General features: G+C 29.4%; 1 protein-coding gene across 6 annotated transcripts in view; it reads left to right on the top strand.

The window, feature by feature from the left end:
• The window catches only part of LOC122502218 (titin-like), a 128,887-nt gene that overhangs the window by 43,743 nt on the left and 71,564 nt on the right, over positions 1-13,580 (top strand). For all 6 annotated transcript variants that reach the window (XR_006301621.1, XM_043612158.1, XM_043612155.1 and 3 more), the window contains one exon: positions 10,575-10,831. Coding sequence is in view for 5 of the 6 variants with exons in the window: in XM_043612158.1 (XP_043468093.1) it covers positions 10,575-10,831 (257 nt within the window). In the remaining variant the exon portion in view is untranslated. The remainder of the gene's footprint in view (positions 1-10,574; positions 10,832-13,580) is intronic.

The following is a 13,580-nucleotide window of genomic DNA, read 5'->3' as shown; positions in this document are numbered from 1 at the left end:
GTAATATTACATTGGAGATTCGTCATATTAAACTTTAATATTACAGTGATCTTACTGGGATATCAAAATGTCCGCCTGGAGGTAATACTACGTTGTTATATTAAGAGAATGTTACCTGGTAATATTAAGGTAATATTACACTGTAATATTAACGTAATGTTAAGGTAATATTCAGATAAAATTAGAATAATTTTATAATTTTGAAAAAAACATTTCACAAAGCTGGACTCGAACCCTGAACCATGTGCATAGTAATCATGAGTCTTACCACTGAGCCAAACTTACTTGTAGTCTATTAAGATTCTCAACGGTATATAATCTTTGTAAGTTTTTTAAAGTTCTTCATATTTCATCAAAAATCTTAATACACTATAAGTACGTTTGGCTCAGTGGTAAGACTCTTGATTACTGTGCACAAGGTTCAGGGTTCAAGTCCAGCTTTGTGAAATGTTTTTTTCAAAATTATAAAATTATTCTAATTTTATCTGAATATTACCTTAACATTACGTTAATATTACAGTGTAATATTACCTTAATATTACCAGGTAACATTCTCTTAATATAACAACGTAGTATTACCTCCAGGCGGACATTTTGATATCCCAGTAAGATCACTGTAATATTAAAGTGTAATATGACGAATCTCCAATGTAATATTACAGTGATGTCAAGATAAGCTTACGTGCTGCTTGGGAAGTCGATTGTCCGTAATTACTGAGAGAAATTTTTTTTAGAGTTCCGAGGTTGTCTTCAAGAAATGTTGAACCTTTTTATCAATTAAACAAACAAAATATTGTCTCTTCGACTTCTCCTATAGTATTTGCGTGTTACCATGTTAACAGAATGTTTGACAATATGCGTACGGATTTGGATCTTTTTTTCTCTAATCAGTCAGCATTTTTGAGATGTTTAGTGCAATACACAGAGAATTTGCGATAATACACTAATATAATTTTTTTTTATATACACACTTTTTGTATTCCTTAGTAACCCATTTATGGTCTTTTGACCGCAGGGACATTGTAAATAAATAAATAAATAACAACATATACAATTAATTATTTATAAAAACTTTCAAATTCTATATTTTTTAGGACCTCAAAGTGAGCTAAAATTAATAATTTTTGGTCAAAATTTATAAATTTAAAAAAATAAAGAATATTTTATCTACAATTATTAAACTTATTATTTTTATGGTCCCTAAATACAAATTGGAAGAAACATTTTAAAAATTCAAAATGGCGTATCGAATATAGGATAATATAGTTGTCGGACACTTAAGGATACGATCTCATATTATGCTTTTTTTCTTGAAATAACAAATAGCTACTGTTTTTAAGTACATTATTAATTAAATGAGTTTTTAAGGATTAAAAATCTTATAAATTTATTACAAATACTTGAGTATTTAATAAGTTATAAGCATTTTAATAAAAAATCACGAAAGCTGACCAGTGCATAAGAGCTATTAGACAGAGTTCGAAATTTGAGCAGTAAATGCAGACACATCATTCTCATCGAGTATCACTAATGACCCATTTGTACCGTAGGCGTAGTGAATAAAATTTTTAATTTACAATATCACGAGTGGGTTTTTTCCACAAAGATGTTATACACATCTTTAATGGCTTCGCGTCAAGAAACGTTTCACTTTTTTAAATTTCGCCCTATTTTCAAGAAGAATAATCACGTAATTTTCATTGAGACTCTGTTTAGTACAATCCAAGTCATCATTCAAATAATATTCTTCAACAAGTTTAATTTGCTCTTCAGAAATTGGATGACCATTATAAGGGTCAGGTGAAAAATAAATTCCCTTATTTTTTCTTAATTTCCGTGATTCATCTGCAGGAAGTTTGAAGATTATTTCATTTTTTGACAGCTGATTTGTAAGAAGACGAACTTTTTTAGACTGTGTTTGCCAATTCTCTAAACCTAGTTAATGTTATCAAGAAAATGTTTGTTCAAATTGTCGTTAAGCATTTGCAAAGGCCAACCTTGACTATGTTCCCCTACACGGAAAGAAATCTGCTAGTATTATACCATTGGGCGGCCAATAGACTTATACCATCTGAGGCCACCACTACTTTTCAGGCCGAGTAGATGGAATTAGTCCATCTCTGCGTAGAATATTAGTATGCAGCGATGGACTAATAGCATCTACTCGGCCTGAAAAGTAGTGGTGGGGGTCCGATGAAATAAGTCCATTGGCCGCCCAATGGTATAATACTAGCAGATTTCTTTCCGTGTATAAATAACAAAATAAATGAATTAACACGAATTCCTAAGGAAAAAAGTATAATAGAATAATTTATTCTAACACATTTCAAGTTAAAGTGAATACGTATTCTTATTAACCATATTAACAAATTACGGACTGAATATTTAAATAAAAATTTTATTTCGTATTGCAAAATAAAATTCCAATTTTCTAATTTGTCTGTTTCGACTTTTTCTTTCCTAATTTTAGATGTCAAAAACGTAGTGAAACATTAGGGGTTATGCTTCTCCAGAATTGCTTTACTACTGGTGTACTACTGGCCCGGACAGAAAATCCTTACTAACCATTACTGATCTATTATCAGTACTAAGCCCAAGTCAGAGCCCATACGCCTATAGTTAATTTCGGCTTGGGATAATTGTAATTAAAAAAATTGTTCATTTTTTGAAAAATATTAATTTTAACCAAGAATTGGTAATCTTAGCTTCCTTTAAAGTCGTAAAAAATATAAAACTTGAAAATTTTTAGAAAATTTTAATAGGATGTTATTAGTTAAACATTTTGGAAGAGGAGCATATTAATCCTATCGAAAAGTATTAACTTTTTGACGATTTGACAGTAAGTTTACCTAAAACTGGTTTTCTCTATGTAAAACACGTGTTACAATTGAGCTCGTCGCAAGAAAAACTCGCCCTACGCGCAATCATAAGGGAAAATATCAATCAGGCAGCGTGGGCACCTCCGTACATTGCTACCTGACGGGTGTTATCCAATTTAAATACAACCCTAATCTGTGCAGGTAGATAAAGTTTGTTTTGACGTTTCCTATACTAAAAGCTTGATCATTGGTCACTCATTCAGTTAGTAAATGCGATTAGCGGAAGGAAAAGAAGGAATTGTCAAGCGGCGGCAGCACTATATACACGAAAAATGCTGTATGCCCTTTAATATTTGTATATACAATATCGCTCAATAATTTTTACTTATCTTACATCAATTTAGCCTTTAAGGACCAAATGTACAAAAATTTTACTTAAAAGTTTGGCAATATTTTCAAACAATAAAACACAATAAGAAAAGTTTGGCTACTGTAAATTTAAAAATAAAAAAATTGCAGTTAGTTAATTAAAAAAATATAGATTTTTAAGGTTGTTTTTAAGGGGTTACCTTTTTGACCGCAAGAAAATGATTTTCATAATTATTTTTAGACAAACAAACTTTCCATTGATTTTGATTTCAGTTTATTTAGTCCCGTTTTATCATGCACAACGCAAGCCGCTTTTAAGAAAAAGTTTTTTGGGGCAACAACTACAGTTTTTGTGAATTTTAAGCAAAAAAGACGCAAAAGACGCATTTTTTCAAAATTACAAAATGGGGCATTAGGAACAAGGAGGTAAAAACCATTGGAAAATGTATTTAAAGTTAATTAAAATATTGTTTATTACTCGAAAGTACACCCACAATTTAAAATAAGTGTAAAAACGAAACAAATTAGGTGATAAAAAACAAAAGAAATAACGAAAAACTTGCGTTTTGACAACACACTTTAACAATTCGAAAGAAAGAATTGTGTTCCTTATAGCCCCGCCGTTTGTGAATTTGGTTTTTGTCTCATAAATCTTACTGTAAATACAAAATAGACGTTTAAAACTTTACTAAAACACATTAAGTCACTTACAAGCTACTACTATTCACAAAATAATTAACAGTCACAATTATTGCATTCAATAGTATTTCCAGTTACCGCAGCAACAATTTTTCAAAAGCAAGTAACACATATTATCGTTACACAGCGCCGATAGCATTAACTTCACCCAAAAACAAAGTTTTGTTCCTAATAGTCCCAGTTTACGGTACAAGGAAAAAAATAATTCAGGAAATTATATAGAACGTTCTGGACTAGAGGATATAGACCCTTATGAAACGAAGGTTTGTTATTGTGGTGAATAATACAGGAAAGTATGATAGAAGATTTCGACTTTATCAGCCAATAGTAAAATATATTAGATGTCAATTATCCTCTTAGAGTTAGATGTTTCTTAAGATAATTATATCGATATGGAAACAATTTACTTTTTAAATAAAAAAACGAATTGATTTTTAACAATTCAGTCTTATAATGAGATAATTTTTGAATTTTTATTCAAATTCAGCTTGTAGAGCTTCAAGCATTTAAAATAAAATCACTCAAAGGTGGACCGAATTTGGTTGATAATTCCTGTCAAAGATGGTCCAACCAAGCATGCCGACCGTGGCAAATGCTAACAACCAAACATCGGCTCAACCTTCGTCCACAGTTGGAATAACAATCGACTAAATTATGGCTGCCACAGATAAGAAACATACTTTTTGATGGTCGGCACAACTGTGGCCTATAGTTGGACCAATGGTCTAATAAACTATGACCCCCAAAGTTGAAAATCTTACTTATTGATGATCGGCACAACTAGGCCCCATAGTAGGTCCCACAATCTGCAGTTTATAAAATATTTTTTCTCTCTATACGTATATGTACCTATATGCGATGATTATGTGATCAATTTAAGATATAATTTCCATCATATGCTCTTGTAGTAAACAATTTATTTTTATTAATAAATGACATCGTCCAATGACATATTTACTCATGGTTGGCCCGACTAACTTTACTGAAGTTGGACCGACCATGGTTGCCAAAGTCTGCCCGACCATTCATATCTACGGTAGGCAAAACTTTGTCATCCATAGATGGTCCATCTGTATTAAGGAATCCACACTTCGATCTAAGATGCATATAAGCGGGACGCTTTCTCGTGACGCTCTTATGTATATAGATATAGTAAAACACTAGACGACAATTGCGCGCCAACAGTGTTTCGAGTTTGACGATGAAAAATTAATTTTCAAAACATAATTAAAAAATCAAATAATTAAACATAATTTATAAAAAATAGACATATATATTTATATAAAATAAATGATCATATTTTGTTTATTATAAAAAACATTTATTACATGAAGTAATACGAACAAAATCATCAAAAATTAGGCCTAATTTTCACAATTTTTGATTTTTCAAATACCAATAAATTGATAATTTTTCACCGAATCAGGTTCAAAAATATGTCAATCGAAGCGTTTTTTAATGCTCTACAAGTTGGTAATGATACTTTTAAAGTTACTTTTATATTTTTCAACAAAATTTTCAAAAAAGTGTTATTTTCGAAAAATTTAGATTTTTAAAACTTTAATATCTCGGGCTAATATAGACGAAAAATGTTCAATGAAGGCTCAAAAGATGCGTCTGAAAAAAGTCTACAAAACTAAAGAAAAACATTTATAGGTGTCCTAACATTTTTTTTAAGTTATGGCCAAAAAACGTTTTTTTACAAAATGAAAAATGCAAAAAAAATATAGTTAAACTTTATGAATCGGGCTGAAAATACTCTCATTTTATGTCCCCCGGGGAGACCTACAATTTAAAAAAAATTGAGGCCTTTAGCTCTTTCTCGTTCTGAGATATTGAGGCAAATGTAATGTTAGTACACACACATACACATCGGGACAATTTTTTAAAATCCGTTTTCTGGACTTCAGAGATAAAATTACATAACAATTTTTTTATATTGCCCATTCGTGCATAAAGTACTAAAAGATTAGGTATAATAAAAAAAAGTTTGTAAATACATATGTCAAAAAATCACAATCAAAAATTTTGCTAATACAATCCTTCCTCTATGAGGAAGCAATTTCGAAACGGTTCTTGGTATTTATTCAAAAATAAATTTTATTTACTTATAAAATACATATACATTTATTTTATAATTAATTCAGGGTGTCCTGCAAGTACTAAGAAAAAAATTTCCTGACTTTCCCTTGACTCTTCCCTTCCCTTTTTTATAACAAATCTTTAACAAAAAAAATTATGTGAGCTGGTAAATATTAACGTAATTTTATGATAGTGAACTTAAACACTTTATTTATCATCATTATAAACCTTCTTTTGTTGTAAACAAAGTATTACACACATAAAATCTAAAAAAACAAAGATAAAATAATTTAATTATTTGTTTATTGAAAAACCACGATCTAAAGCCGCGTTCCCATGAGATAAAATTAAAATCATTTTCACAAAGTTTTTAAATTAGAAAAGCCTTTTGATGATGATTTCAAAAATGAAAGAGAACCAATAAACGAAAGTGATTCACTCATTCAAGTATCTGGTCGGCTGAAAATTGAAAAAATAAAAAAAATCTATTTCTTATGAAATTTAAAAAAATTCCTGATTTTGATTAAAATTCCCTGACTTCCCTGACCGCTGGATACCCTTATGAATATATTAATTATTTATATATTATTTATTATTAAACTTTTTTATAATATAAATATAATTTTATTTAAAACAAAAAATTGTAGGATAATAAAAAATTAATAATAAATAAATTTTAAAATACAATATACCGTCAGAAATTGTCAGTACGAACGACGGGCGAGCTAAGAAAAATTGCTGCTGAAATTAAATTAACGTAGTTTATTATTGGAAAATGCAGCAATTTTTCTTAGCTCGCCCGTCGTTCGTACCGACAATTTCTGACTGTAGTGTATATTTATTTTAAATCAATAATATAATTATTATTAATTTTAAAACGTTATATAATAATAAAATTCTTTTAATAACCAAACACTTTTATTTATTATTAATGTTGTCAGTTTCTTCTGACCTTCTTTTCTCTGTTGGTTTATGTATTTCTTTAATAATTTCTTTTAGAATTAATCTTTTTAAATTTATAGATAATACACACTTCTCAGATGAAACAGATAAATATACGTTTTATTATCTGCAATGAAAGACATTAGTAAAATTAATTATTTTATTAGTTATTAAAATATGTATAAAATTTTTATATTGAATTTAATCTTTCATAACATTTTTTAACATTTAATTTTAACAATTTTAAATATTTTATATTAGAATAAATTTAATATTAATATTATTTACATAAATTAAATATATAAAACTTAATCATTTAAAAATTAATTCAATTAAATTTATTTAACAATTATATTTATCTAAATAATTTCTTATCAATAATAATCAATGAAATATAAATAAGTTTCCTTAAAAAGCACATATTTATTAATTTATAATTTATTTAATTAGATTGAATCACTTTATTACGTCAATAATATATCTAAAGGAATCGCGTTAATTAAGATAACGATTTTCACGAACGTATTTCCAAAAAAGATTGAGACTATTTTTTTAAGTACTTGAAAGACGAAGATGATGAAAAAGATTTGGATAAAGGGAATATAGCCCTCTTACCCACACTACTTTTATTTTAATGTGTAAGTATATGTTCGTATATAGTGAATGAACCTCTCTATTTCAAGTGTTTAAAAGACAAAGATAGAAAATATGAATTCAGCCAATTGAGTATAGCTCACGAGTGAAAGCAACCAATGGGATAGGCGTTACTATATTTCGAGAGATTTTCGTTTAGAGATTTCTTATATAGGATAGGAAGCGCCTCGAAAAAGCGTTACGCTTAGCTTCTTAGATCGAAGTGTGGATTCCCCATATCGGTCACTAATCAGCCTTCGTGATTAATACGCAGATCATTGCCTAACCAAGATGGACCACTCGTAAGTTTTAACCAGTGCATGAAAGTCCCTATTAAGACAAAAACCTTAAAATCAGTTCCGTGCAGTTATTGAAAGTTACCGCTGTATCACCTGAGTGTCATGGCGATATCTATCGGGGATATTCCTGTGATACTGAGGAAGTATCATAATGTCCGCCTTTTTGAATATCCCTGTGACATTCCTGCGATATTGAGGGGATATTGCCGTGACATCTAGGAGATACTGATGTGGTATTGAGGCGGGATATTGCTGCGATATTGAGGGAATATTGATGCGATATTGAGGGAATATTTCACAGAATTTTTTCTATAAGTCCAAATTTAAACTTATAGCAAAAATTTTGTGAAATATTCCCTCAATATCGCATCAATATTCCCTCAATATCGCAGCAATATCCCGCCTCAACATCACAGCAGTATCTCCTCGATGTCACGGCAATATCTCCTCAATATCGCAGGAATGTCACAGGGATATTCAAAAAGGCGGACATTATGATACTTCCTCAGTATCACAGGAATATCCCCGATAGATATCGCCATGACACTCAGGTGATACAGCGTGCTACTTGGTTAGCTACTATCGGTGACGTTATAAGGTACTTTAAAAGAATAGTAATATTGAATTGCATCATTGGTGCAATTTTTCAGTACGCCTATTGTTTTAAAGTTCTTTAAGATATAGGATACTTACTTTCTATAAACCACAGTAACTTGTTTTTAGTTACTGCTTTAATTTAAGATTGAAAGTTAGTTTATTTACATTTGAAGTGAAATGTTTTAGGGCCATTTCCACAACTGTTTTAACCAGAGTTTAAGTCGTTGAACTCGATCTAATTACATTACTAAACCAAATTAAAGAAAGTGAATTTATCATTCGGCAGTTAAATATTAAATATGAAAGAACCTATCAATTATCCGAATCAATTTAAATTGATTGTTTCTGTATTCGGGCAGCTGTGCTGTCGATACATATGAAATCTATGAGCTTATTGAGATTTATTTAAGATGTTTAATTTAAATTGATTCGGATAATTGATAGCTTCTTTTACATTTAATATTACTAAACCAAGTTCACTGATTTAAACTCTGATTAAAAAAAGTTGTGCAACCGCTCCTTAGTGTGTGTATAACAGGCAGAGGGTTAGTTTGTTGAAATCTATTGCGTTTGTATGGCCGCGATGTATGATACTTTTCATTTTAGCGCATAATAATCCGTTCAGTTATTGCTAGGGCACCCGTGAGCTGATCGATGATCTTGCTTCCAGTATGTACATACAAAAACATTTTAAATACGTAGTAGAGAAAATCCACGAAACTTTTACTTTCAAGGAAAAAATTATTTTTTTTGAATTTGCAGACACATTGTTGTCACTTTGTATACGTGTTCAAGTATCTACATTGCCTTATTAAAAACCTACCAACCATACACTGCCTTGTTTGAAATACACTACCGTCCGTGAGTATCAGGACGCCCCTTTTTTCATGAGTGGAAAAATGCTTAAAACGTAGAAAATAAGAATGACAGAAATTTTTCGTATTTTTTTCCTGAAAGCTAATGAAATTATGAAAAGACTGACACCTGATCGAAGAATTTTCGTTGACTATTCTGTCAGATACAGAAGAAATACTGGATTTTGCATGCTTTTCGTAATCTTTTAATTTCTCGAAAACTAATTAACTTTTATTAGCGCTCTTGGTCTTGTTTTAATCTCTATTTGATGTAGAATCTAAATTATTAACTGGTATTGTGAAATAAATTTTTCCAAAAAAATTTGAAACCGTAAAAGTAGGATTAAAAAAATTCAAAAAATTATCATGAATATTAAAGTGTCAAAAAGGTCAATGTAAAATATGTTCATTTAATAGATATACTAAAATTCAAAAAAGCTTTTTAATTACTTAATTATTTAATTTAAAGAAATTTTTTTTGTTGAAAAAGTGTTAATCTGTTTTTCAAAATTTTTTTATCCGACTTTCACAGTTTCAAATTTTTTTGGAAAAATTTATATCACGATACCATTAATTAATTTAGATTCTACATTGAATAGAGATTGAAACAAGACCAAGAACGCTAAAAAAGTTAATTAGTTTTCGAGAAATGAAAAAATTACGAAAAGCATGCAAAATCCAGTATTTTTTCTGTATCTGACAGAATAGTCAACGAAAATTCTTCGATCAGGTGTCAGTCTTTTCATAATTTCATTAGCTTTCAGGAAAAAAATACGAAAAATTTTTGTCATTCTTATTTTCTACGTTTTAAGCATTTTTCCACTCATGAAAAAAGGGGCGTCCTGATACTCACGGACGCGGTAGTGTGAGATTGCAGTTCTGCCTTTAAAAAATCTATAATTTTAAATAAAATCATAATTTTTATTAATATCTTTAAATTGTTCCTGCAAGATTACAATTAGAAACACATAAACGACGAAGGTCTACAATTTTTTGTTTTTTATTATCTATGTATTTAGAAATACCTTGAACTTTTATTTTCATTCTACGCCGTACTAGAAATTTCATAAAAAGGAGCTCAGATATATTTTCTTAAAAGATGTCAGTTAGCTATTTCCTTGGAGATGAAATAATATTTTGTTCTAATGCTGTACACAAATGTTACTTTGTAATTGTTATAAAAGTTAAATGTTTCGTGGATTTCCTTAGTATAAGCTTATTAATTTAATTTAACATAAGAAAAGAATGTATAAGTAAATTAAAATCTAATCAATTATTAGTTGGATGATTTACCACCTCTTGAACCGGTGGAAGACATTTTATCAAAACTATCTGCAGAACCGATAGTAGAAGAAGCTGTCACGGAAGAACTTATTGAGGAAAGCATTGAAAAAATTATTGAAGTCATTGAAGAAGTGCCACAGAAACCGAAAGATGAAAATAGTGAAGAGATTCCGAATCAGAATTTGACTGACGAAGAAATTGCCCAGCTTATTATAGTTGAGGAAGAGTTACTTTCAGAAAAGGGAGTTCTAGGGTATGTAATAATTCTTTATTTATAACTAGATAAATTTTGACGCGCTAAGCGCGCCTCTTCTTCCTCTTTTTACTTTATAATTATTTAGAAACAAAAATAGAATATCTTTACACATGGAGAGAAAAACTTAGCTTTAATAGTTTGACACTACCCGTGTAGAAATTTACAGTGGAAGTGTATGAAAAACTGTCCAGTTGCGCTAGATTCAATCTAGCAACTAGATAGGAAAAATGGACAGGCTTGAACGAGGGATGTAACGCTAGCAACGTCAAGATTTTGTACAGTTATTTTGTCTAGTCCTTGTCTAGTAAAATAAATCATTCCTAGCCAGTTCCTGGATATTAAAATAAGCAGTTTCTACATACTGGGAATAATTGTTAGGTTTATAAATAATAGAACAATATTTTTCAACTTTATTCTTTTGTTTGTTTAACTTTTAAACAAACAAAAGAGTAATACAAAAGTATTTGTTATTATCACAATTCCTCTTACAATTATTTTTGAAATTAATTGTAACATATTTTGCTACATTGGATTTTTTCTTTAATTAAATCACAAACACATTCACTACAAAGATTCGTACTTGTGTACCGATAATAAAATTAATTGTATATTATATTGTTGCAATCACAAAAAATTCACTTAAAATTACCAAAGTTTTATTACTTATTATGAACATTATAATATGAAAAACAATCTGAGACTATGAATGATGACATCACATGTCCTTTTTCTAATAAATCTTCTTTTCGCTGTAATATATTTAAACTTGTACACTGTCCCTGTTCAAAAATGGAAAACTGAAAACTTTTCACTAGATTTATAAATTTGATTTTATCTTCACAACAAGATAAGTTACAATTGTAGACTCTTGGTTTCTTTTCATCAAGCACTACGTCAAGAACTGATTTCGTCTGCTAGCTTAGTAGACTCTCAGAGCTACCTTCTCCACGAACTTGTACTAAATTCTTAAGTCAGCGTCCTAGACAGTGCCCAGCTAATTCTTGGACAACCTGCTATACGAACTTGTACTGAATTTTCAATTCAGTATCCTAGACAAATTTTAGCCAGATTCTAGACTGTCTTCATAGCGAAGAAAATAAAGGGGAAAACTGTACATTAACATTTCGGGGCCAGGACAGTTTTTCAGAATAATTTTACACGACAAATGCTATCTAGCTGTAGTCTATTTTTTAGGAAGGCCACGACAAATTTCTACACGGGTACCTATACTTCTCTCGCATGGACTAATATACACATTTAGAAAAATCTGTATAAAAATTAATAAATTGTATAATATGAAGAAAATATGCAATACCAGCATTGAAATTCTATTTAATTTGTATTACATTTAAAATAAATGTGTATTAATCTTATTAAAAATGCATATTAAATTGCAATGATGGTACTGCATATTTGCTTCATATACCTACAATTTATTAAATTTAATACAGATTTTTCTAACAGTGAAGACATGCTTTAAAGCCAAGAAAACATAGCCAAATAGCGTGGATTCGTGATTTTAGAGTATGTTTTCCTTCCTTTGAAGCAAGACTATATATTTTCCCGGTTCTAATTTAACCCGGCATAAAACCAACCGTAAGGCAGGGTATTTTTTACCCTGCAATGATTTTCTATTTACATTTGAAAAAAACCTTGACATAATCGAAATTTTTTACTATAATTGTTTTATGTTGCTTAGTAATATAGTTTATTAATGTTACGATAATTTTTTTATTTGTTTAAACAATTTATTATTGATTATTTATAGCATTTTCAAATAAAACTAGAAATCAACAAATTTCTATAAAACAATTAACTTTTTTAGTAATAAATAGTATTAAATTAACCACTTCACTGGCAGGGCGTTCTAAATGTCGTTCCACGCGCCGAGGCCCAGACTGTCAAAAACACCGAAATGGCGTTCCTAATAAAACTTTATTTTAAAAGAATGTACACTTCTTTTAACTACTACAAAGCAATATTTCTATATTGTAGATATCAGGGAACAAGATTATCACAATAAAAATTTCAGTTTTTGAGATTTTGAATGTTTCTTCGAACGTTGAAATAGTCAATTTTTACCACTTTTCAACAAATGGCGTTCCACTTTTTTAAATATTTATGCAATACAACACTGCAAAAATGGCGTCTCAAAATAAGATGTTTAGACGTTTATAAACGTCTTATGTAAATAAGCGTCTTATTTGAGCGTCTTAAATGAAAAACATAACCTCAAAATACATGCATTTTAGAAGGCAAATAAAACGCTAATAAACGTCTTAGAAGTGACCACGTAAACGTCTTAAACCAAGACGCTCTATTTTTACAGTGAACTCGTATTTTTTATTTAAAAAAAGATATTTATATACAATAATATAATAATATAATGCAATAATTATAATAATAATTATAACAATAATAGTAATTGTTATTATTAATAATTATAATATTTTATTTATTAATTATTTATATTTATTTTTAATTTATTACATTATTATTATTTTATAATACTGTATATAAATATATTTTTTAAATAAAAAATATGAGTTTTACTGCGTATAAATTGAAAAAAAAGTGGAACGCCATTTGGGGCCGTTCAAAAAATACGTAACGCTATTTTTCGGAAATTTAGACCCCCCTCCCCCCATGTAACGCAATGTTGTATACATTAGCGCCATTTTTTCTGCTGACCGTAACAAATAGCTTGACCCCCCCCCCTCCCCACAAAAAGCGTTACGTATTTTTT

Source organism: Leptopilina heterotoma, unplaced genomic scaffold (assembly GCF_015476425.1).
Source record: "Leptopilina heterotoma isolate Lh14 unplaced genomic scaffold, ASM1547642v1 Lhet_223, whole genome shotgun sequence".
Taxonomy (NCBI): domain Eukaryota; kingdom Metazoa; phylum Arthropoda; class Insecta; order Hymenoptera; family Figitidae; genus Leptopilina; species Leptopilina heterotoma.
This window is presented reverse-complemented; position numbering and strand designations above follow the sequence as displayed.